The 26,500-nt window shown below is 45.1% G+C and overlaps 1 protein-coding gene across 1 annotated transcript; it reads left to right on the top strand.

Annotated features, from left to right (window-relative positions):
* The first annotated feature begins 203 nt into the window (after positions 1-203).
* On the top strand, positions 204-26,500 carry HSPB7 (heat shock protein family B (small) member 7). The gene is made up of 3 exons (XM_073656120.1): positions 204-590; positions 18,599-18,726; positions 22,928-26,500. Exons 1-3 carry the CDS (start codon positions 425-427, stop codon positions 23,105-23,107), a joined length of 474 nt encoding a protein of 157 aa, XP_073512221.1. The 5' UTR covers positions 204-424; the 3' UTR covers positions 23,108-26,500.

Raw genomic sequence — 26,500 nt, 5'->3', positions numbered from 1 at the left:
TCACAAACGTGCAAAGGAATAAGAAATCAGGAATGGGACAAACACTTTCTCCCAGCACTGTATATAGATCAGCACCGCGCGGCGCCCTCTGCGCACAGGCTCCGCCACGACCCCAGCTTATAATAATCCAGGGATGCTGGAAATCCCCCCACAGGAACAGAAAGGGAATATTATGGACATCGGAAGAATGGGGTCACATGATCACAGGACGCCGTCACCTCTCAGTACTGAAACTTTCCACAGCTGCCGGAGAGATGCTGCAGGAGGATAAATATAGCCGGGGCCGGGGGGCTGCGATCTGCCGGGCCGCCACTATATAAGCCCAGAATCAGGCAGATCTGCAGCACTTACCGAGCAGGCAGCGGCCGCAGCGTCACATTGCCGCGCTCCGTCTACTGAGCCGTCCCGCTGTTCCGTTCCTTCAATGAACCTGCAATCATCGTCGGCCTTCCGCTCGGAGCACAGCTTCAAACAGACGTCCTCCAGCTCCAGCGTCCAGCCCCGGGAACCCTTCATGGACAAGACTTTGGGCATCTTCTCCGAGGATTTTGGAAAGTTCAGGAGGCCCCACGAGCCCCTGGGATTCTCAGGCAAGTTGGAAAAGCTGCAAAAGTAGTTGTAAGGGGGTTATGGAGGTGACCGGGCGAAGGTCAAACGTGGCTGCAGATATTAATGTCTGATGGGGGTGATGCTCCTGAATCTGCCAGGATTACAGGGATCACGTCATAGAGGGATCACCACCACCATCATCATCATCATCAGGGTCCAAATCTGGTGTATAAAGGAATGCTCACAGAACTTGCTGGCAGTTGTAGTACCACAACCCTGAGCACAGATCTCAGTTCTGCTGTCAGCCACTGCTGATAATGGTCAGTGTGAGATCCAGCAGTTGGAGCGTTATCTAGTGCAGCAGCTTCATTGTTTCTGCGGCATTTTCTGTTCTCGGCTCCCAGCGAAGTCTATGAACGTTACGTTACTCTCCTCTTACAGACTGCGCGCAGTCCTATGTAAATGAATGAGTATCATCAAAAGTTCCACAACAATCAAAAGTTTTATTGTTATTTTCAAGTCCTCTCAGTGATCAGAAACATTATTGATTACATTCAATAGCTGATACAATGCCCAGACCTCTGGATGTAATGACTGCAAGCAGAAATGTAAGAAAGGAGTACAGCACTCACTATTCTGCAGGTGCAGTCACTGTGTACATACATTACATTACTGATCCAGAGTTACATCCTGTATTATACTCCAGAGCTGCACTCACTATTCTGCTGGTGCAGTCACTGTGTACATACATTACATTACTGATCCTGAGTTACCTCCTGTATTATACTCCAGAGCTGCACTCACTATTCTGCTGGTGCAGTCACTGTGTACATACAGTACATTACTGATCCTGAGTTACATCCTGTATTATACTCCAGAGCTGCACTCACTATTCTGCTGGTGCAGTCACTGTGTACATACATTACATTACTGATCCTGAGTTACATCCTGTATTATACTCCAGAGCTGCACTCACTATTCTGCTGGTGCAGTCACTGTGTACATACATTACATTACTGATCCTGAGTTACATCCTGTATTATACTCCAGAGCTGCACTCACTATTCTGCTGGTGCAGTCACTGTGTACATACATTACATTACTGATCCTGAGTTACATCCTGTATTATACTCCAGAGCTGCACTCACTATTCTGCTGGTGCAGTCACTGTGTACATACATTACATTACTGATCCTGAGTTACATCCTGTATTATACTCCAGAGCTGCACTCACTATTCTGCTGGTGCAGTCACTGTGTACATACATTACATTACTGATCCTGAGTTACCTCCTGTATTATACTCCAGAGCTGCACTCACTATTCTGCTGGTGCAGTCACTGTGTACATACATTACATTACTGATCCTGAGTTACCTACTGTATTATACTCCAGAGCTGCACTCACTATTCTGCTGGTGCAGTCACTGTGTACATACATTACATTACTGATCCTGAGTTACCTCCTGTATTATACCCCAGAGCTGCACTCACTATTCTGCAGGTGCAGTCACTGTGTACATACATTACATTACTGATCCTGAGTTACAGCCTGTATTATACCCCAGAGCTGCACTCACTATTCTGCTGGTGCAGTCACTGTGTACATACATTACATTACTGATCCTGAGTTACATCCTGTATTATACCCCAGAGCTGCACTCACTATTCTGCTGGTGCAGTCACTGTGTACATACATTACATTACTGATCCTGAGTTACATCCTGTATTATACTCCAGAGCTGCACTCACTATTCTGCTGGTGCAGTCACTGTGTACATACATTACATTACTGATCCTGAGTTACCTCCTGTATTATACTCGAGAGCTGCACTCACTATTCTGCAGGTGCAGTCACTGTGTACATACATTACATTACTGATCCTGAGTTACCTCCTGTATTATACTCCAGAGCTGCACTCACTATTCTGCTGGTGCAGTCACTGTGTACATACATTACATTACTGATCCTGAGTTACCTCCTGTATTATACTCCAGAGCTGCACTCACTATTCTGCTGGTGCAGTCACTGTGTACATACATTACATTACTGATCCTGAGTTACATCCTGTATTATACTCCAGAGCTGCACTCACTATTCTGCTGGTGCAGTCACTGTGTACATACATTACATTACTGATCCTGAGTTACATCCTGTATTATACTCCAGAGCTGCACTCACTATTCTGCTGGTGCAGTCACTGTGTACATACATTACATTACTGATCCTGAGTTACATCCTGTATTATACTCCAGAGCTGCACTCACTATTCTGCTGGTGCAGTCACTGTGTACATACATTACATTACTGATCCTGAGTTACATCCTGTATTATACTCCAGAGCTGCACTCACTATTCTGCTGGTGCAGTCACTGTGTACATACATTACATTACTGATCCTGAGTCACCTCCTGTATTATACTCCAGAGCTGCACTCACTATTCTGCTGGTGCAGTCACTGTGTACATACATTACATTACTGATCCTGAGTCACCTCCTGTATTATACCCCAGAGCTGCACTCACTATTCTACTGGTGCAGTCACTGTGTACATACATTACATTACTGATCCTGAGTTACCTCCTGAATTATACTCCAGAGCTGCACTCACTATTCTGCTGGTGCAATCACTGTGTACATACATTACATTACTGATCCTGAGTTACATCCTGTATTATACTTCAGAGCTGCACTCACTATTCTGCTGGTGCAGTCACTGTGTACATACATTACATTACTGATCCTGAGTTACATCCTGTATTATCCTCCAGAGCTGCACTCACTATTCTGCTGGTGCAGTCACTGTGTACATACTGTACATTACATTACTGATCCTGAGTTATATCCTGTATTATGCCCCAGAGCTGCACTCACTATTCTGCTGGTGCAGTCACTGTGTACATACATTATATTACTGATTCTGAGTTACATCCTGTATTATACTCCAGAGCTACACTCACTATTCTGCTGGTGCAGTCACTGTGTACATACATTACATTACTGATCCTGAGTTACATCCTGTATTATACTCCAGAGCTGCACTCACTATTCTGCTGGTGCAGTCACTGTGTACATACATTACATTACTGATCCTGAGTTACATCCTGTATTATACTCCAGAGCTGCACTCACTATTCTGCTGGTGCAGTCACTGTGTACATATATTACATTACTGATCCTGAGTTACATCCTGTATTATACTCCAGAGCTGCACTCACTATTCTGCTGGTGCAGTCACTGTGTACATACATTACATTACTGATCCTGAGTTACCTCCTGTATTATACCTCAGAGCTGCACTCACTATTCTGCTGGTGCAGTCACTGTGTACATACATTACCTTACTGATCCTGAGTTACATCCTGCATTATACCCCAGAGCAGCACTCACTATTCTGCTGGTGCAGTCACTGTGTACATACATTACATTACTGATCCTGAGTTACATCCTGTATTATACCCCAGAGCTGCACTCACTATTCTGCTGGTGCAGTCACTGTGTACATACATTACATTACTGATCCTGAGTCACCTCCTGTATTATACTCCAGAGCTGCACTCACTATTCTGCTGGTGCAGTCACTGTGTACATACATTACATTACTGATCCTGAGTTACCTCCGGTATTATACCTCAGAGCTGCACTCACTATTCTGGTGGTGCAGTCACTGTGTACATACATTACATTACTGATCCTGAGTTACATCCTGTATTATACCCCAGAGCTGCACTCACTATTCTGCTGGTGCAGTCACTGTGAACATACATTACATTACTGATCCTGAGTTACATCCTGTATTATACCTCAGAGCTGCACTCACTATTCTGCTGGTGCAGTCACTGTGTACATACATTACATTACTGATCCTGAGTTACCTCCTGTATTATACTCCAGAGCTGCACTCACTATTCTGCTGGTGCAGTCACTGTGTACATACATTACATTACTGATCCTGAGTTACCTCCTGTATTATACTCCAGAGTTGCACTCACTATTCTGCTGGTGCAGTCACTGTGTACATACATTACATTACTGATCCTGAGTTACATCCTGTATTATACTCCAGAGCTGCACTCACTATTCTGCTGGTGCAGTCACTGTATACATACATTACATTACTGATCCTGAGTTACATCCTGTATTATACTCCAGAGCTACACTCACTATTCTGCTGGTGCAGTCACTGTGTACATACATTACATTACTGATCCTGAGTTACCTCCTGTATTATACTCCAGAGCTGCACTCACTATTCTGCTGGTGCAGTCACTATGTACATACATTACATTACTGATCCTGAGTTACATCCTGTATTATACTCCAGAGCTGCACTCACTATTCTGCTGGTGCAGTCACTGTGTACATACATTACATTACTGATCCTGAGTTACATCCTGTATTATACTCCAGAGCTGCACTCACTATTCTGCTGGTGAAGTCACTGTGTACATACATTACATTACTGATCCTGAGTTACCTCCTGTATTATACTCCAGAGCTGCACTCACTATTCTGCTGGTGCAGTCACTGTGTACATACATTACATTACTGATCCTGAGTTACCTCCTGTATTATACTCCAGAGCTGCACTCACTATTCTGCTGGTGCAGTCACTGTGTACATACATTACATTACTGATCCTGAGTCACCTCCTGTATTATACCCCAGAGCTGCACTCACTATTCTGCTGGTGCAGTCACTGTGTACATACATTACATTACTTATCCTGAGTTACATCCTGCATTATACCCCAGAGCTGCACTCACTATTCTGCTGGAGCAGTCACTGTGTACATACATTACATTACTGATCCTGAGTTACATCCTGTATTATACTCCAGAGCTGCACTCACTATTCTGCTGGTGCAGTCACTGTGTACATACATTACATTACTGATCCTGAGTTACCTCCTGTATTATACTCCAGAGCTGCACTCACTATTCTGCTGGTGCAGTCACTGTGTACATACATTACATTACTGATCCTGAGTTACATCCTGTATTATACCCCAGAGCTGCACTCACTATTCTGCTGGTGCAGTCACTGTGTACATACATTACATTACTGATCCTGAGTTACCTCCTGAATTATACTCCAGAGCTGCACTCACTATTCTGCTGGTGCAGTCACTGTGTACATACATTACATTACTGATCCTGAGTTACATCCTGTATTATACCCCAGAGCAGCACTCACTATTCTGCTGGTGCAGTCACTGTGTACATACATTACTGATCCTGAGTTACATCCTGTATTACACCCCAGAGCTGCACTCACTATTCTGCTGGTGCAGTCACTGTGTACATACATTACATTACTGATCCTGAGTTACCTCCTGTATTATACTCCAGAGCAGCACTCACTATTCTGCTGGTGCAGTCACTGTGTACATACATTACATTACTGATCCTGAGTTACATCCTGTATTATACTCCAGAGCTGCACTCACTATTCTGTTGGTGCAGTCACTGTGTACATACATTACATTACTGATCCTGAGTTACATCCTGTATTATACCCCAGAGCAGCACTCACTATTCTGCTGGTGCAGTCACTGTGTACATACATTACTGATCCTGAGTTACATCCTGTATTATACCCCAGAGCTGCACTCACTATTCTGCTGGTGCAGTCACTGTGTACATACATTACATTACTGATCCTGAGTTACATCCTGTATTATACCCCAGAGCAGCACTCACTATTCTGCTGGTGCAGTCACTGTGTACATACATTACTGATCCTGAGTTACATCCTGTATTATACCCCAGAGCTGCACTCACTATTCTGCTGGTGCAGTCACTGTGTACATACATTACATTACTGATCCTGAGTTACCTCCTGTATTATACTCCAGAGCAGCACTCACTATTCTGCTGGTGCAGTCACTGTGTACATACATTATATTACTGATCCTGAGTTACATCATGTATTATACCCCAGAGCTGCACTCACTATTCTGCTGGTGCAGTCACTGAGTACATACATTACATTACTGATCCTGAGTTACATCCTGTATTATACTCCAGAGCTGCACTCACTATTCTGCTGGTGCAGTCACTGTGTACATACATTACATTACTGATCCTGAGTTACCTCTTGTATTATACTCCAGAGCTGCACTCACTATTCTGTTGGTGCAGTCACTGTGTACATACATTACATTACTGATCCTGAGTTACATCCTGTATTATACCCCAGAGCAGCACTCACTATTCTGCTGGTGCAGTCACTGTGTACATACATTACTGATCCTGAGTTACATCCTGTATTATACCCCAGAGCTGCACTCACTATTCTGCTGGTGCAGTCACTGTGTACATACATTACATTACTGATCCTGAGTTACCTCCTGTATTATACTCCAGAGCAGCACTCACTATTCTGCTGGTGCAGTCACTGTGTACATACATTATATTACTGATCCTGAGTTACATCATGTATTATACCCCAGAGCTGCACTCACTATTCTGCTGGTGGAGTCACTGAGTACATACATTACATTACTGATCCTGAGTTACATCCTGTATTATACTCCAGAGCTGCACTCACTATTCTGTTGGTGCAGTCACTGTGTACATACATTACATTACTGATCCTGAGTTACATCCTGTATTATACTCCAGAGCTGCACTCACTATTCTGCTGGTGCAGTCACTGTGTACATACATATCTGATCCTGAGTTACCTCCTGTATTATACTCCAGAGCTGCACTCACTATTCTGCTGGTGCAGTCACTGTGTACATACATTACATTACTGATCCTGAGTTACATCCTGTATTATACTCCAGAGCTGCACTCACTATTCTGCTGGTGCAGTCACTGTGTACATACTGTACATTACATTACTGATCCTGAGTTATATCCTGTATTATGCCCCAGAGCTGCACTCACTATTCTGCTGGTGCAGTCACTGTGTACATACATTATATTACTGATCCTGAGTTACATCCTGTATTATACTCCAGAGCTACACTCACTATTCTGCTGGTGCAGTCACTGTGTACATACATTACATTACTGATCCTGAGTTACATCCTGTATTATACTCCAGAGCTGCACTCACTATTCTGCTGGTGCAGTCACTGTGTACATACATTACATTACTGATCCTGAGTTACATCCTGTATTATACTCCAGAGCTGCACTCACTATTCTGCTGGTGCAGTCACTGTGTACATACATTACATTACTGATCCTGAGTTACATCCTGTATTATACTCCAGAGCTGCACTCACTATTCTGCTGGTGCAGTCACTGTGTACATACATTACATTACTGATCCTGAGTTACCTCCTGTATTATACTCCAGAGCTGCACTCACTATTCTGCTGGTGCAGTCACTGTGTACATACATTACATTACTGATCCTGAGTTACCTCCTGTATTATACTCCAGAGCTGCACTCGCTATTCTGCTGGTGCAGTCACTGTGTACATACATTACATTACTGATCCTGAGTTACATCCTTTATTATACCGCAGAGCTGCACTCACTATTCTGCTGGTGCAGTCACTGTGCACATACATTACATTACTGATCCTGAGTTACATCCTGTATTATACTCCAGAGCTGCACTCACTATTCTGCTGGTGCAGTCACTGTGTACATACATTACATTACTGATCCTGAGTTACATCCTGTATTATACTCCAGAGCTGCACTCACTATTCTGCTGGTGCAGTCACTGTGTACATATATTACATTACTGATCCTGAGTTACCTCCTGTATTATACTCCAGAGCTGCACTCACTATTCTGCTGGTGCAGTCACTGTGTACATACATTACATTACTGATCCTGAGTTACCTCCTGTATTATACTGCAGAGCTGCACTCACTATTCTGCTGGTGCAGTCACTGTGTACATACATTACATTACTGATCCTGAGTTACATCCTGTATTATACTCCAGAGCTCCACTCACTATTCTGCTGGTGCAGTCACTGTGTACATACATTACATTACTGATCCTGAGTTACCTCCTGTATTATACACCAGAGCTGCACTCACTATTCTGCTGGTGCAATCACTGTGTACATACATTACATTACTGATCCTGAGTTACATCGTGTATTATACTCCAGAGCTGCACTCACTATTCTGCTGGTGCAGTCACTGTGCACATACATTACATTACTGATCCTGAGTTACCTCCTGTATTATACACCAGAGCTGCACTCACTATTCTGCTGGTGCAGTCACTGTGTACATACATTACATTACTGTTCCTGAGTTACATCCTGTATTATACTCCAGAGCTGCACTCACTATTCTGCTGGTGCAGTCACTGTGTACATACATTACATTACTGATCCTGAGTTACATTCAGTATTATACTCCAGAGCTGCGCTCACTATTCTGCTGGTGCAGTCAATGTGTACATACATTACATTACTGATCCTGAGTTACCTCCTGTATTATACTCCAGAGCTGCACTCACTATTCTGCTGGTGCAGTCACTGTGTACATACATTGCATTACTGATCCTGAGTTACCTCCTGTATTATACTCCAGAGCTCCACTCACTATTCTGCTTGTGCAGTCACTGTGAACATACATTACATTACTGATCCTGAGTTACATCCTGTATTATACCCCAGAGCTGCACTCACTATTCTGCTGGTGCAGTCACTGTGAACATACATTACATTACTGATCCTGAGTTACATCCTGTATTATACCTCAGAGCTGCACTCACTATTCTGCTGGTGCAGTCACTGTGTACATACATTACATTACTGATCCTGAGTTACCTCCTGTATTATACTCCAGAGTTGCACTCACTATTCTGCTGGTGCAGTCACTGTGTACATACATTACATTACTGATCCTGAGTTACACCCTGTATTATACTCCAGAGTTGCACTCACTATTCTGCTGGTGCAGTCACTGTGTACATACATTACATTACTGATCCTGAGTTACATCCTGTATTATACCCCAGAGCTGCACTCACTATTCTGCTGGTGCAGTCACTGTGAACATACATTACATTACTGATCCTGAGTTACATCCTGTATTATACCTCAGAGCTGCACTCACTATTCTGCTGGTGCAGTCACTGTGTACATACATTACATTACTGATCCTGAGTTACCTCCTGTATTATACTCCAGAGTTGCACTCACTATTCTGCTGGTGCAGTCACTGTGTACATGCATTACATTACTGATCCTGAGTTACATCCTGTATTATACTCCAGAGCTGCACTCACTATTCTGCTGGTGCAGTCACTGTGTACATACATTACATTACTGATCCTGAGTTACCTCCTGTATTATACTCCAGAGCTGCACTCACTATTCTGCTGGTGCAGTCACTGTGTACATACATTACATTACTGATCCTGAGTTACCTCCTGTATTATACTCCAGAGTTGCACTCACTATTCTGCTGGTGCAGTCACTGTGTACATACATTACATTACTGATCCTGAGTTACATCCTGTATTATACTCCAGAGCTACACTCACTATTCTGCTGGTGCAGTCACTGTGTACATACATTACATTACTGATCCTGAGTTACCTCCTGTATTATACTCCAGAGCTGCACTCACTATTCTGCTGGTGCAGTCACTATGTACATACATTACATTACTGATCCTGAGTTACATCCTGTATTATACTCCAGAGCTGCACTCACTATTCTGCTGGTGCAGTCACTGTGTACATACATTACATTACTGATCCTGAGTTACATCCTGTATTATACTCCAGAGATGCACTCACTATTCTGCTGGTGAAGTCACTGTGTACATACATTACATTACTGATCCTGAGTTACCTCCTGTATTATACTCCAGAGCAGCACTCACTATTCTGCTGGTGCAGTCACTGTGTACATACATTACATTACTGATCCTGAGTTACATCCTGTATTATACTCCAGAGCTACACTCACTATTCTGCTGGTGCAGTCACTGTGTACATACATTACATTACTGATCCTGAGTTACATCCTGTATTATACTCCAGAGCTGCACTCACTATTCTGCTGGTGCAGTCACTGTGTACATACATTACTGATCCTGAGTTACATCCTGTATTATACTCCAGAGCTGCACTCACTATTCTGCTGGTGCAGTCACTGTGCACATACATTACATTACTGATCCTGAGTTACCTCCTGTATTATACACCAGAGCTGCACTCACTATTCTGCTGGTGCAATCACTGTGTACATACATTACATTACTGATCCTGAGTTACATCGTGTATTATACTCCAGAGCTGCACTCACTATTCTGCTGGTGCAGTCACTGTGCACATACATTACATTACTGATCCTGAGTTACCTCCTGTATTATACTCAGAGCTGCACTCGCTATTCTGCTGGTGCAGTCACTGTGTACATACATTACATTACTGATCCTGAGTTACCTCCTGTATTATACTCCAGAGCTGCACTCACTATTCTGCTGGTGCAGTCACTGTGTACATACATTACATTACTGATCCTGAGTTACCTCCTGTATTATACTCAGAGCTGCACTCGCTATTCTGCTGGTGCAGTCACTGTGTACATACATTACATTACTGATCCTGAGTTACCTCTTGTATTATCCTCCAGAGCTGCACTCACTATTCTGCTGGTGCAGTCACTGTGTACATACATTACATTACTGATCCTGAGTTACATCCTGTATTATACTCCAGAGCTGCACTCACTATTCTGCTGGTGCAGTCACTGTGTACATACATTACATTACTGATCCTGAGTCACCTCCTGTTTTATACCCCAGAGCTGCACTCACTATTCTGCTGGTGCAGTCACTGTGTACATACATTACATTACTGATCCTGAGTTACCTCCTGTATTATACACCAGAGCTGCACTCACTATTCTGCTGGTGCGGTCACTGTGTATACACATTACATTACTGATCCTGAGTTACATCCTGTATTATACCCCAGAGCTGCACTCACTATTCTGCTGGTGCAGTCACTGTGTACATACATTACATTACTGATCCTGAGTTACCTCCTGTATTATACTCCAGAGCTGCACTCACTATTCTGCTGGTGCAGTCACTGTGTACATACATTACATTACTGATCCTGAGTTACATCCTGTATTATACTCCAGAGCTGCACTCACTATTCTGCTGGTGCAGTCACTGTGTACATACATTGCATTACTGATCCTGAGTTACCTCCTGTATTATACTCCAGAGCTGCACTCACTATTCTGCTGGTGCAGTCACTGTGTACATACATTACATTACTGATCCTGAGTTACCTCCTGTATTATACGCCAGAGCTGCACTCACTATTCTGCTGGTGCAGTCACTGTGTACATACATTACATTACTGATCCTGAGTTACATCCTGTATTATACCCCAGAGCTGCACTCACTATTCTGCTGGTGCAGTCACTGTGTACATACATTACCTTACTGATCCTGAGTTACATCCTGTATTATACCCCAGAGCTACACTCACTATTCTGCTGGTGCAGTCACTGTGTACATACATTACATTACTGATCCTGAGTTACATCCTGTATTATACTCCAGAGCTGCACTCACTATTCTGCTGGAGCAGTCACTGTGTACATACATTACATTACTGATCCTGAGTTACCTCCTGTATTATACTCCAGAGCTGCACTCACTATTCTGCTGGTGCAGTCACTGTGTACATACATTACATTACTGAACCGGAGTTACATCCTGTATTATACTCCAGAGCTGCACTCACTATCCTGCTGGTGCAGTCACTGTGTACATACATTACATTACTGATCCTGAATTACCTCCTGTATTATATTCCAGAGCTGCACTCACTATTCTGCTGGTGCAGTCACTGTGTACATACATTACATTACTGATCCTGAGTTACCTCCTGTATTATACTCCAGAGCTGCACTCACTATTCTGCTGGTGCAGTCACTGTGTACATACATTACATTACTGATCCTGAGTTACCTCCTGTATTATACTCAGAGCTGCACTCGCTATTCTGCTGGTGCAGTCACTGTGTACATACATTACATTACTGATCCTGAGTTACATCCTGTATTATACTCCAGAGCTGCTCTCACTATTCTGCTGGTGCAGTCACTGTGTACATACATTACATTACTGATCCTGAGTTACATCCTGTATTATACTCCAGAGCTGCACTCATTATTCTGCTGGTGCAGTCACTGTGCACATACATTACATTACTGATCCTGAGTTACCTCCTGTATTATACACCAGAGCTGCACTCACTATTCTGCTGGTGCAATCACTGTGTACATACATTACATTACTGATCCTGAGTTACATCGTGTATTATACTCCAGAGCTGCACTCACTATTCTGCTGGTGCAGTCACTGTGCACATACATTACATTACTGATCCTGAGTTACCTCCTGTATTATACTCAGAGCTGCACTCGCTATTCTGCTGGTGCAGTCACTGTGTACATACATTACATTACTGATCCTGAGTTACCTCCTCTATTATACTCCAGAGCTGCACTCACTATTCTGCTGGTGCAGTCACTGTGTACATACATTACATTACTGATCCTGAGTTACCTCCTGTATTATACTCAGAGCTGCACTCGCTATTCTGCTGGTGCAGTCACTGTGTACATACATTACATTACTGATCCTGAGTTACACCGTGTATTATACTCCAGAGCTGCACTCACTATTCTACTGGTGCAGTCACTGTGTACATTACATTACTGATCCTGAGTTACCTCCTGTATTATACTCCAGAGCTGCACTCACTATTCTGCTGGTGCAGTCACTGTGTACATACATTACATTACTGATCCTGAGTTACATCCTGTATTATACTCCAGAGCTGCACTCACTATTCTGCTGGTGCGGTCACTGTGTATATACATTACATTACTGATCCTGAGTTACATCCTGTATTATACCCCAGAGCTGCACTCACTATTCTGCTGGTGCAGTCACTGTGTACATACATTACATTACTGATCCTGAGTTACATCCTGTATTATCCTCCAGAGCTGCACTCACTATTCTGCTGGTGTAGTCACTGTGTACATACATTACATTACTGATCCTGAGTTACATCCTGTATTATACTCCAGAGCTGCACTCACTATTCTGCTGGTGCAGTCACTGTGTACATACATTACATTACTGATCCTGAGTTACATTCAGTATTATACTCCAGAGCTGCGCTCACTATTCTGCTGGTGCAGTCAATGTGTACATACATTACATTACTGATCCTGAGTTACCTCCTGTATTATACTCCAGAGCTGCACTCACTATTCTGCTGGTGCAGTCACTGTGTACATACATTACATTACTGATCCTGAGTTACCTCCTGTATTATACTCCAGAGCTGCACTCACTATTCTGCTGGTGCAGTCACTGTGTACATACATTGCATTACTGATCCTGAGTTACCTCCTGTATTATACTCCAGAGCTGCACTCACTATTCTGCTGGTGCAGTCACTGTGTACATACATTACATTACTGATCCTGAGTTACCTCCTGTATTATACGCCAGAGCTGCACTCACTATTCTGCTGGTGTAGTCACTGTGTACATACATTACATTACTGATCCTGAGTTACATCCTGTATTATACCCCAGAGCTGCACTCACTATTCTGCTGGTGCAGTCACTGTGTACATACATTACATTACTGATCCTGAGTTACATCCTGTATTATACTCCAGAGCTGCACTCACTATTCTGCTGGAGCAGTCACTGTGTACATACATTACATTACTGATCCTGAGTTACCTCCTGTATTATACTCCAGAGCTGCACTCACTATTCTGCTGGTGCAGTCACTGTGTACATACATTACATTACTGAACCGGAGTTACATCCTGTATTATACTCCAGAGCTGCACTCACTATCCTGCTGGTGCAGTCACTGTGTACATACATTACATTACTGATCCTGAATTACCTCCTGTATTATATTCCAGAGCTGCACTCACTATTCTGCTGGTGCAGTCACTGTGTACATACATTACATTACTGATCCTGAGTTACCTCCTGTATTATACTCAGAGCTGCACTCGCTATTCTGCTGGTGCAGTCACTGTGTACATACATTACATTACTGATCCTCAGTTACCTCCTGTATTATACTCCAGAGCTGCTCTCACTATTCTGCTGGTGTAGTAACTGTGTACATACATTACATTACTGATCCTGAGTTACATCCTGTATTATACTCCAGAGCTGCACTCACTATTCTGCTGGTGCAGTCACTGTGCACATACATTACATTACTGATCCTGAGTTACCTCCTGTATTATACACCAGAGCTGCACTCACTATTCTGCTGGTGCAATCACTGTGTACATACATTACATTACTGATCCTGAGTTACATCGTGTATTATACTCCAGAGCTGCACTCACTATTCTGCTGGTGCAGTCACTGTGCACATACATTACATTACTGATCCTGAGTTACCTCCTGTATTATACTCCAGAGCGGCACTCACTATTCTGCTGGTGCAGTCACTGTGTACATACATTACTGATCCTGAGTTACCTCCTGTATTATACTCCAGAGCTGCACTCACTATTCTGCTGGTGCAGTCACTGTGCACATACATTACATTACTGATCCTGAGTTACCTCCTGTATTATACTCCAGAGCGGCACTCACTATTCTGCTGGTGCAGTCACTGTGTACATACATTACTGATCCTGAGTTACCTCCTGTATTATACTCAGAGCTGCACTCGCTATTCTGCTGGTGCAGTCACTGTGCACATACATTACATTACTGATCCTGAGTTACCTCCTGTATTATACTCCAGAGCTGCTCTCACTATTCTGCTGGTGCAGTAACTGTGTACATACATTACATTACTGATCCTGAGTTACAGCCTGTATTATACCCCAGAGCTGCACTCACTATTCTGCTGGTGCAGTCACTGTGCACATACATTACATTACTGATCCTGAATTACCTCCTGTATTATATTCCAGAGCTGCACTCACTATTCTGCTGGTGCAGTCACTGTGTACATACATTACATTACTGATCCTGAGTTACCTCCTGTATTATACTCAGAGCTGCACTCGCTATTCTGCTGGTGCAGTCACTGTGTACATACATTACATTACTGATCCTCAGTTACCTCCTGTATTATACTCAGAGCTGCACTCGCTATTCTGCTGGTGCAGTCACTGTGCACATACATTACATTACTGATCCTGAGTTACCTCCTGTATTATACTCCAGAGCTGCTCTCACTATTCTGCTGGTGCAGTAACTGTGTACATACATTACATTACTGATCCTGAGTTACAGCCTGTATTATACTCCAGAGCTGCACTCACTATTCTGCTGGTGCAGTCACTGTGCACATACATTACATTACTGATCCTGAGTTACCTCCTGTATTATACACCAGAGCTGCACTCACTATTCTGCTGGTGCAATCACTGTGTACATACATTACATTACTGATCCTGAGTTACATTGTGTATTATACTCCAGAGCTGCACTCACTATTCTGCTGGTGCAGTCACTGTGCACATACATTACATTACTGATCCTGAGTTACATCCTGTATTATACTCCAGAGCTGCACTCACTATTCTGCTGGTGCAGTCACTGTGTACATACATTACATTACTGATCCTGAGTTACATCCTGTATTATACTCCAGAGCTGCACTCACTATTCTGCTGGTGCAATCACTGTGTACATACATTACATTACTGATCCTGAGTTACATCGTGTATTATACTCCAGAGCTGCACTCACTATTCTGCTGGTGCAGTCACTGTGCACATACATTACATTACTGATCCTGAGTTACCTCCTGTATTATACACCAGAGCTGCACTCACTATTCTGCTGGTGCAGTCACTGTGTACATACATTACATTACTGATCCTGAGTTACATCCTGTATTATACTCCAGAGCTGCACTCACTATTCTGCTGGTGCAATCACTGTGTACATACATTACATTACTGATGCTGAGTTACATCGTGTATTATACTCCAGAGCTGCACTCACTATTCTGCTGGTGCAGTCACTGTGCACATACATTACATTACTGATCCTGAGTTACCTCCTGTATTATACTCCAGAGCTGCACTCACTATTCTGCTGGTGCAGTCACTGTGTACATACATTACATTACTGATCCTGAGTTACCTCCTGTATTATACTCCAGAGCTGCTCTCACTATTCTGCTGGTGTAGTCACTGTGTACATACATTACATTACTGATCCTGAGTTACATCCTGTATTATACTCCAGAGCTGCACTCACTATTCTGCTGGTGCAGTCACTGTGTACATACATTACATTACTGATCCTGAGTTACATCCTGTATTATACTCCAGAGCTGCACTCACTATTCTGCTGGTGCAGTCACTGTGTACATACATTACATTACTGATCCTGAGTTACATCCTGTATTATACTCCAGAGCTGCACTCACTATTCTGCTGGTGCAGTCACTGTGTACATACATTACATTACTGATCCTGAGTTACATCCTGTATTATACCCCAGAGCTGCACTCACTATTCTGCTGGTGCAGTCACTATGTACATACATTACATTACTGATCCTGAGTTATATCCTGTATTATACTCCAGAGCTGCACTCACTATTCTGCTGGTGCAGTCACTGTGTACATACATTACATTACTGATCCTGAGTTACATCCTGTATTATACTCCAGAGCTGCACTCACTATTCTGCTGGTGAAGTCACTGTGTACATACATTACATTACTTATCCTGAGTTACATCCTGTATTATACTCCAGAGCTGCACTCACTATTCTGCTGGTGCAGTCACTGTGTACATACATTACATTACTGATCCTGAGTTACATCCTGTATTATACTCCAGAGCTGCACTCACTATTCTGCTGGTGCAGTCACTGTGTACATACATTACATTACTGATCCTGAGTTACATCCTGTATTATTCTCCAGAGCTGCACTCACTATTCTGCTGGTGCAGTCACTGTGTACATACATTACATTACTGATCCTGACTTACATCCTGTATTATACTCCAGAGCTGCACTCACTATTCTGCTGGTGGAGTCATTGTGTACATACATTACATTACTGATCCTGAGTTACCTCCTGTATTATACTCCAGAGCTGCACTCACTATTCTGCTGGTGCAGTCACTGTGTACATACATTACATTACTGATCCTGAGTTACCTCCTGTATTATACTCCAGAGCTGCACTCACTATTCTGCTGGTGCAGTCACTGTGTACATACATTACATTACTGATCCTGAGTTACATCCTGTATTATTCTCCAGAGCTGCACTCACTATTCTGCTGGTGCAGTCACTGTGTACATACATTACATTACTGATCCGGATTTACATCCTGTATTATACTCCAGAGCTGCACTCACTATTCTGCTGGTGGAGTCATTGTGTACATACATTACATTACTGATCCTGACTTACATCCTGTATTATACTCCAGAGCTGCACTCACTATTCTGCTGGTGGAGTCATTGTGTACATACATTACATTACTGATCCTGAGTTACCTCCTGTATTATACTCCAGAGCTGCACTCACTATTCTGCTGGTGCAGTCACTGTGTACATACATTACATTACTGATCCTGAGTTACATCCTGTATTATTCTCCAGAGCTGCACTCACTATTCTGCTGGTGCAGTCACTGTGTACATACATTACATTACTGATCCGGATTTACATCCTGTATTATACTCCAGAGCTGCACTCACTATTCTGCTGGTGGAGTCATTGTGTACATACATTACATTACTGATCCTGAGTTACCTCCTGTATTATACTCCAGAGCTGCACTCACTATTCTGCTGGTGCAGTCACTGTGTACATACATTACATTACTGATCCTGAGTTACCTCCTGTATTATACTCCAGAGCTGCACTCACTATTCTGCTGACTGTACAGAGTCTGGTGCAGATATTACACTTCCCACAATCACCATTGCTTGCTCCGTGCAGACAGTAAACTAGCAGAGCTTTCAGAATTGTGAGCGCAGCTCTGGAGTATGGTACATGTGGCTGTTCATTCTTTTCTCCTGATGTTCGCTTATCTCCCTGCAGGGGGCGCCGCTCAGAATGTGAAGACTTTGGGAAACACGTATCAGTTTGAGGTGGATGTCAGAGATTTCTCCCCGGAGGACATCATTGTCACCACATCCAACAATCAGATCGAGGTGCACGCTGAGAAAGTAAGTGACCCCCGGAAGTCCTGAATATAAGGACAGCTTCACCCCTCTTCACAGTCCTTTCACCAATGTCCTAACAGCCACATATAGGCCCTGGGGGGCTGAGGTCAGGAGACCACGGTCAGTCCGGCACCGCAGTCCGTACACGGACCCTGAAATACAGACGAGAGAAACCGGACACTGAGGACCCGCGTATCCTCCAGTCACCTCCAGAGCTGCAGTCACTATTCTGATGTTACATTTTGTCTTATCCTGCAGTCACCTCCAGAGCTGCAGTCACTATTCTGATGTTACATCATGTCTTATCCTCCAGTCACCTCCAGAGCTGCAGTCACTATTCTGATGTTACATCATGTCTTATCCTCCAGTCACCTCCAGAGCTACAGACATTATTCTGATGTTACATTGTGTCTTATCCTCCAGTCACCTCCAGAGCTGCAGTCACTATTCTGCTGTTACATAGTGTCTAATCCTCCAGTCACCTCCAGAGCTGCAGTCACTATTCTGCTGTTACATCATGTCTTATTCTCCAGTCACCTCCAGAGCTGCAGTCACTATTTTGCTGTTACATCGTGTCTTATCCTCCAGTCACCTCCAGAGCTGCAGTCACTATTCTGCTCTTACATCGTGTCTTATCCTCCTGTCACCTCCAGAGCTGCAGTCACTATTCTGCTATTGCATAATATCCTCCAGTTACCTCCAGAGCTGCAGTCACTATTCTGCTATTACATTGTGTCTTATCCTCCAGTCACCTCCAGAGCTGCACTCATTATTCTGCTGTTACATCGTATATTATCCTTCTGTCACCTCCAGAGCTGCAGTCACTATTCTGCTGTTACATTGTGTCTTATCCTCCTGTCACCTCCAGAGCTGCACTCATTATTCTGCTGTTACATTATATCTTATCCTCCAGTCACCTCCAGAGCTGCAGTCACTATTCTGCTGTTACATCGTGTCTTATCCTCCAGTCACCTCCAGCGCTGCACTCACTATTCTGCAGTTACATCATATCTCATCCTCCAGAGCTGCAGTCACTATTCTGCTGTTACATCGTGTCTTATCCTCCAGTCACCTCCAGAGCAGCAGTCACTATTCTGCAGTTACATTGTGTCTTATCCTCCAGTCACCTCCAGAGCTGCAGTCACTATTCTGCTGTTACATGGTGTCTTATCCTCCAGTCACCTCCAGAGCTGCAGTCACTATTCTGCTGTTACATGGTGTCTTATCCTCCAGTCACCTCCAGAGCTGCAGTCACTATTCTGCTGTTACATGGTGTCTTATCCTCCAGTCACCTCCACAGCTGCAGTCACTATTCTGCTGTTACATCATGTCTTATCCTCCAGTCACCTCCAGAGCTGCAGTCGCTATTCTGCTGTTACATGGTGTATTATCCTCCAGTCACCTCCAGAGCTGCACTCACTATTCTGCTGTTACATCGTGTCTTATCCTCCAGTCAACTCCAGAGCAGCAGTCACTATTCTGCTGTTACATCGTGTCTTATCCTCCAGTCACCTCCAGAGCTGCACTCACTATTCTGCTGTTACATGGTGTCTTATCCTCCAGTCAACTCCAGAGCAGCAGTCGCTATTCTGCTGTTACATCATGTCTTATCCTCCAGTCAACTCCAGAGCAGCAGTCACTATTCTGCTGTTACATCGTGTCTTATCCTCCAGTCACCTCCAGAGCTGCAGTCACTATTCTGCTGTTACATGGTGTCTTATCCTCCAGTCACCTCCACAGCTGCAGTCACTATTCTGCTGTTACATCATGTCTTATCCTCCAGTCAACTCCAGAGCTGCAGTCACTATTCTGCTGTTACATCGTGTCTTATCCTCCGGTCATCTCCAGAGCTGCAGTCACTATTTTGCCGTTACATCGCCTCTTATCCTCCAGTCACCGCCAGAGCTGCACTCACCATTCTGCAGTTACATCATATCTCATCCTCCAGTCACCTCCAGAGCTGCAGACATTATTCTGAGGTTACATCGTGTCTTATCCTCCAGAGCTGCACTCACTATTCTGCTGTTACATTGTGTCTTATCCTCCAGTCACCTCCAGAGCTGCAGTCACTATTCTGCTGTTACATCGTGTCTTATCCTCCAGTCACCTCCAGAGCTGCAGTCACTATTCTGCAGTTACATTGTGTCTTATCCTCCAGTCACCTCCAGAGCTGCAGTCACTATTCTGCGGTTACATCATGTCTTATCCTCCAGTCACCTCCAGAGCTGCAGTCACTATTTTGCCGTTACATCGTCTCTTATCCTCCAGTCACCTCCAGAGCTGCACTCACTATTCTGCAGTTACATCATATCTTATCCTCCAGTCACCTCCAGAGCTGCAGTCACTATTCTGCTGTTACATCGTGTCTTATCCTCCAGAGCTGCAGTCACTATTCTGCGGTTACATCATGTCTTATCCTCCAGTCACCTCCAGAGCTGCAGTCACTATTTTGCCGTTACATCGTATATTATCCTCCAGTCACCTCCAGAGCTGCACTCACTATTCTGCTGTTACATCGTGTCTCATCCTCCAGTCACCTCCAGAGCTGCACTCACTATTCTGCTGTTACATTGTGTCTTATCCTCCAGTCACCTCCAGATCTGCAGTCACTATTCTGCTGTTACATCGTGTCTTATCCTCCAGAGCTGCAGTCACTATTCTGCTGTTACATTGTGTATTATCCTCCATTCACCTCCAGAGCTGCACTCACTATTCTGCAGTTACATCATGTCTAATCCTCCAGTCACCTCCAGAGCTGCAGTCACTATTCTGATGTGACATTGTATCTTATCCTCCAGTCACCTCCAGAGCTGCAGTCACTATTCCGCTGTTACATCGTGTCTTATCCTCCTGTCACCTCCAGAGCTGCACTCATTATTGTGCGGTTACATTATATCTTATCCTCCAGTCACCTCCAGAGCTGCAGTCACTATTCTGCTGATACATCATGTCTAATCCTCCAGTCACCTCCAGAGCTGTACTCATTCTGCTGTTACATCGTATATCATCCTCCAGTCACCTCCAGAGCTGCAGTCACTATTCTGCTATTACATCGTGTCTTATCCTCCGGTCACCTCCAGAGCTGCAGTCACTATTTTGCTGTTATATCGTGTCTTATCCTCCAGAGCTGCAGTCACTATTCTGCTGTTACAGCATGTCTTATCCTCCAGTCACCTCCAGAGCTGCAGTCACTATTCTGCTGTTACATCGTGTCTTATCCTCCAGTCACCTCCAGAGCTGCACTCACTATTCTGCAGTTACATCATATCTCATCCTCCAGTCACCTCCAGAGGTGCAGACATTATTCTGAGGTTACATTGTGTCTTATCCTCCAGAGCTGCACTCACTATTCTGCTGTTACATTGTGTCTTATCCTCCAGTCACCTCCAGAGCTGCAGTCACTATTCTGCTGTTACATCATGTCTTATCCTCCAGTCACCTCCAGAGCTGCAGTCACTATTCTGCAGTTACATTGTGTCTTATCCTCCAGTCACCTCCAGAGCTGCAGTCACTATTCTGCGGTTACATCATGTCTTATCCTCCAGAGCTGCAGTCACTATTTTGCCGTTACATCGTCTCTTATCCTCCAGTCACCTCCAGAGCTGCACTCACTATTCTGCAGTTACATCATATCTCATCCTCCAGAGCTGCAGTCATTATTCTGAGGTTACATCGTGTCTTATCCTCCAGAGCTGCACTCACTATTCTGCTGTTACATTGTGTCTTATCCTCCAGTCACCTCCAGATCTGCAGTCACTATTCTGCTGTTACATCGTGTCTTATCCTCCAGTCACCTCCAGAGCTGCAGTCACTATTCTGCAGTTACATTGTGTCTTATCCTCCAGTCACCTCCAGAGCTTCAGTCACTATTCCGCTGTTACATCGTGTCTTATCCTCCAGAGCTGCAATCACTATTCTGCTGTTACATTATGTCTAATTCTCCAGAGCTGCAGTCACTATTCTGCTATTACATCGTGTCTTATCCTCCAGTCACCTCCAGAGCTGCAATCACTATTCTGCAGTTACATTGTGTCTTATCCTCCAGAGCTGCACTCACTATTCTGCTGTTACATTGTGTCTTACCCTCCAGTCACCTCCAGAGCTGCACTGAGAGCTAACTGAAAAGCCGGGGATTTGTGTTTCTGATTTTACTGCTCTGACTGGAGAGAATCCTCTAACACCGGTTCTTTACCTTTCTCTTCAGTTGGCCACGGATGGGACCATCATGAACACCTTCACCCACAAGTGCCAGCTGCCCGAGGACGTGGATCCCACCACAGTGACCTCCGCCTTGGGAGACAACGGCATGTTAACTGTCAAGGCCGAGAGAAGCCCCGGCAAGCACACGGACCACCAAACCTTCCGGACTGAAATTAAAATCTGAGCCGTGAGGAGGAGGCGCCGCGGCCGCAGCACCGCACCCCACCACATCCCTGAATTGTACGCCACCACTTCATGATTAGTGTGAATGCACAAATGGTGGCCGCCGCTGCCGCGAGCCCGTCTCAGAGGTGGCCGTAGATTTGTGGTGACAGGTGAGGGGTCCCCAGCAATGACTTGATGAGGGGGTCTTGGCTCAGGTCTCTGATGCCCCCATGGTGGCGGCGTCAGGACCTCCATCGTCACTCGGAGCTGCTCCTGATAATGGAGGATCCCGCATAGAATACATACAGGTGGAGCAGACTTTAGCTTCACATTTCTGATTGTCTGTGAGGTGTTAAATATCGGGAACAGTTTAACAGAACGACAATTATCATCCGGCGAGGACGCGACCCCTTCACCTGTCCGCACTCAAAGGACGCAGAAAGTGAAGGGGTTAATCACAGAGACACATATAGACATAGGGTAGTTGCACTTTTTTTTTCACAACGGGATCCTAAGCCAGACTGTGGCCCCAGCAACATGAGACGCAAGAGCGATGACATCACAGGGGAAGGGGGTGAGACGCAAGAGCGATGACATCACAGGGGAAGGGGGGGTGAGAAGCATGAGCGATGACATCACAGGGGAAGGGGGTGAGAAGCATGAGCGATGACATCACAGGGGAAGGGGGTGAGACGCAAGAGCGATGACATCACAGGGGAAGGGGGTGAGACGCAAGAGCGATGACATCACAGGGGAAGGGGGTGAGAAGCATGAGCGATGACATCACAGGGGAAGGGGGTGAGACGCAAGAGCGATGACATCACAGGGGAAGGGGGGGTGAGAAGCATGAGCGATGACATCACAGGGGAAGGGGGGGTGAGAAGCATGAGCGATGACATCACAGGGGAAGGGGGTGAGAAGCATGAGCGATGACATCACAGGGGAAGGGGGTGAGAAGCATGAGCGATGACATCACAGGGGAAGGGGGGTGAGAAGCATGATCGATGACATCACAGGGGAAGGGGGTGAGACACAAGAGCGATGACATCACAGGGCAAGGGGGTGAGAAGCATGAGCGATGACATCACAGGGGAAGTGGGTGAGACACAAGAGCGATGACATCACAGGGGAAGGGGGGGTGAGAAGCATGAGCGATGACATCATAGGGGAAGGGGGTGAGAAGCATGAGCGATGACATCACAGGGGAAGGGGGTGAGAAGCATGAGCGATGACATCACAGGGGAAGGGGGTGAGAAGCATGAGCGATGACATCACAGGGGAAGGGGGGTGAGAAGCATGAGCGATGACATTACAGGGGAAGGGGGTGAGAAGCATGAGCGATGACATCAGAGGGGAAGGGGGTGAGAAGCATGAGCGATGACATCACGGGGAGTGAGAACCATGAGCGATGACATCACAGGGGAAGGGGGTGAGAAGCATGAGCGATGACATCACAGGGGAAGGGGGTGAGAAGCATGAGCGATGACATCACAGGGGAAGGGGGTGAGAAGCATGAGCGATGACATCACAGGGGAAGGGGGTGAGAAGCATGAGCGATGACATCACGGGGGGTGAGAACTATGAGCGATGACATCACAGGGGAAGGGGGTGAGAACCATGAGCGATGACATCACAGAGGAAGGGGGTGAGAAGCATGAGCGATGACATCACAGGGGAAGGGGGTGAGAAGCATGAGCGATGACATTACAGGGGAAGGGGGTGAGAAGCATGAGCGATGACATCACAGGGGGGTGAGAAGCATGAGTGATGACATCACAGGGGAAGTTGGTGAGAAGCATGAGCGATGACATCACAGGGGAAGTTGGTGAGAAGCATGAGCGATGACATCACAGGGGAAGGGGGTGAGAAGCATGAGCGATGACATCACAGGGGAAGGGGGTGAGAAGCATGAGCGATGACATCACAGGGGAAGGGGGTGAGAAGCATGAGCGATAACATCACAGGGGAAGTTGGTGAGAAGCATGAGCGATGACATCACAGGGGAAGTTAGTGAGAAGCATGAGCGATGACATCACAGGGGAAGGGGGTGAGAAGCATGAGCGATGACATCACAGGAGAAGGGGGAAAGAAGCATGACCGATGACATCATAGGAGAAGGGGGTGAGAAGCATGAGCGATGACATCATAGGAGAAGGGGGTGAGAAGCATGAGCGATGACATCACAGGAGAAGGGGGTGAGAAGCATGAACGATGACATCACAGGGGAAGGGGTGAGAGGCATGAGCGATGACATCACAGGGGGGAGAATAACCATGAGCGATGACATCACAGGGGGGTAAGAACCATACGCGATGACATCACAGGGGGGAGAATAAGCATGAGCGATGACATCACAGGGGGATAAGAACCATACGCGATGACATCATGTGGGGTGAGAACCATGAGCAATGACATCACGGGGGGGTGAGAACCATGAGCAATGACATCACGGGGGGTGAGAACCATGAGCAATGACATCAGATGGGGGTGAGAACCAGGAGCTGCTATACTATCATAGGTCAGCAGGGGAGATCAGAGCTGGGGACTTCTTTCAGTAGAGACATCACGCGCAATATGAGGATTTTCCAATATCAGAGGTTTATTCCCACAATCGCAGACTTATTCATAATATACAGACTAAGCCAAACAGAAAGATTCTTTTTGTACCTTTGTTTCTTTTTTTCATGTCCATCTGCCCAACTTCACATAGCTGAATGGGTGGTCCTATTTATATGCTGCTAAAATATATTTCCCAGCAACACCCTGCTTCTCCTCAATGCTGCACACCCCTCGCTCTCGTGTGCTGCCCACTAGCCCCATCACCTCTCTGAATTGATGACACATCTGTGCTGTATGGTCGTGCCAGATTTTAACTTCTGCCATCTACATCAAGATAGCTGTCTGAGTGGTTTTACATCATTGATTTCTGCTGGTGTCCAGCAGAGATCAACAGTCCTGCACAGTGGAGCTTATAATATTTAGGCATTGTAGAGCTGACACAAGAAAGGCTGAGCAGTGTTTGATGGCTGCTGCTGACAGATGACTGGTGCAAAACCGCAAATGCCAATCTGTTGATGCATATGGCGAATAATTATCTTCTGCCATATGTATCAATAGAGCAGCAGAGACACTGCGCAAATTCATCCAGGAGCACTGGACCTGCAGAAGGGGCATCCATTGGAGGGGATATGTGCAGAATGGGGAAGATTTAACCATGTTATTGCCACAAATTATTACAAGACCACATTGTGATTTTGGGGCTTTCCTCAGGGCCCCCCTGTCTACACATATACTGTCATGGAGTAGGTGTGGTTATGCCCGGCGCCTCCTCCTCGCCCGTTCCCGCGTTCCTTGTATATAGACTGTTTGTATTTCTTGTTGTTACATTATTACACTTTGTATCACTGAGGAA

Source organism: Phyllobates terribilis, unplaced genomic scaffold (genome assembly GCF_046119375.1).
Source record: "Phyllobates terribilis strain yellow unplaced genomic scaffold, ASM4611937v1 Scaffold_12__6_contigs__length_324123572, whole genome shotgun sequence".
NCBI lineage: Eukaryota > Metazoa > Chordata > Amphibia > Anura > Dendrobatidae > Phyllobates > Phyllobates terribilis.
The sequence above is the reverse complement of the archived record's forward strand: the minus strand, read 5'-3'. Positions and strand labels throughout refer to the sequence as shown.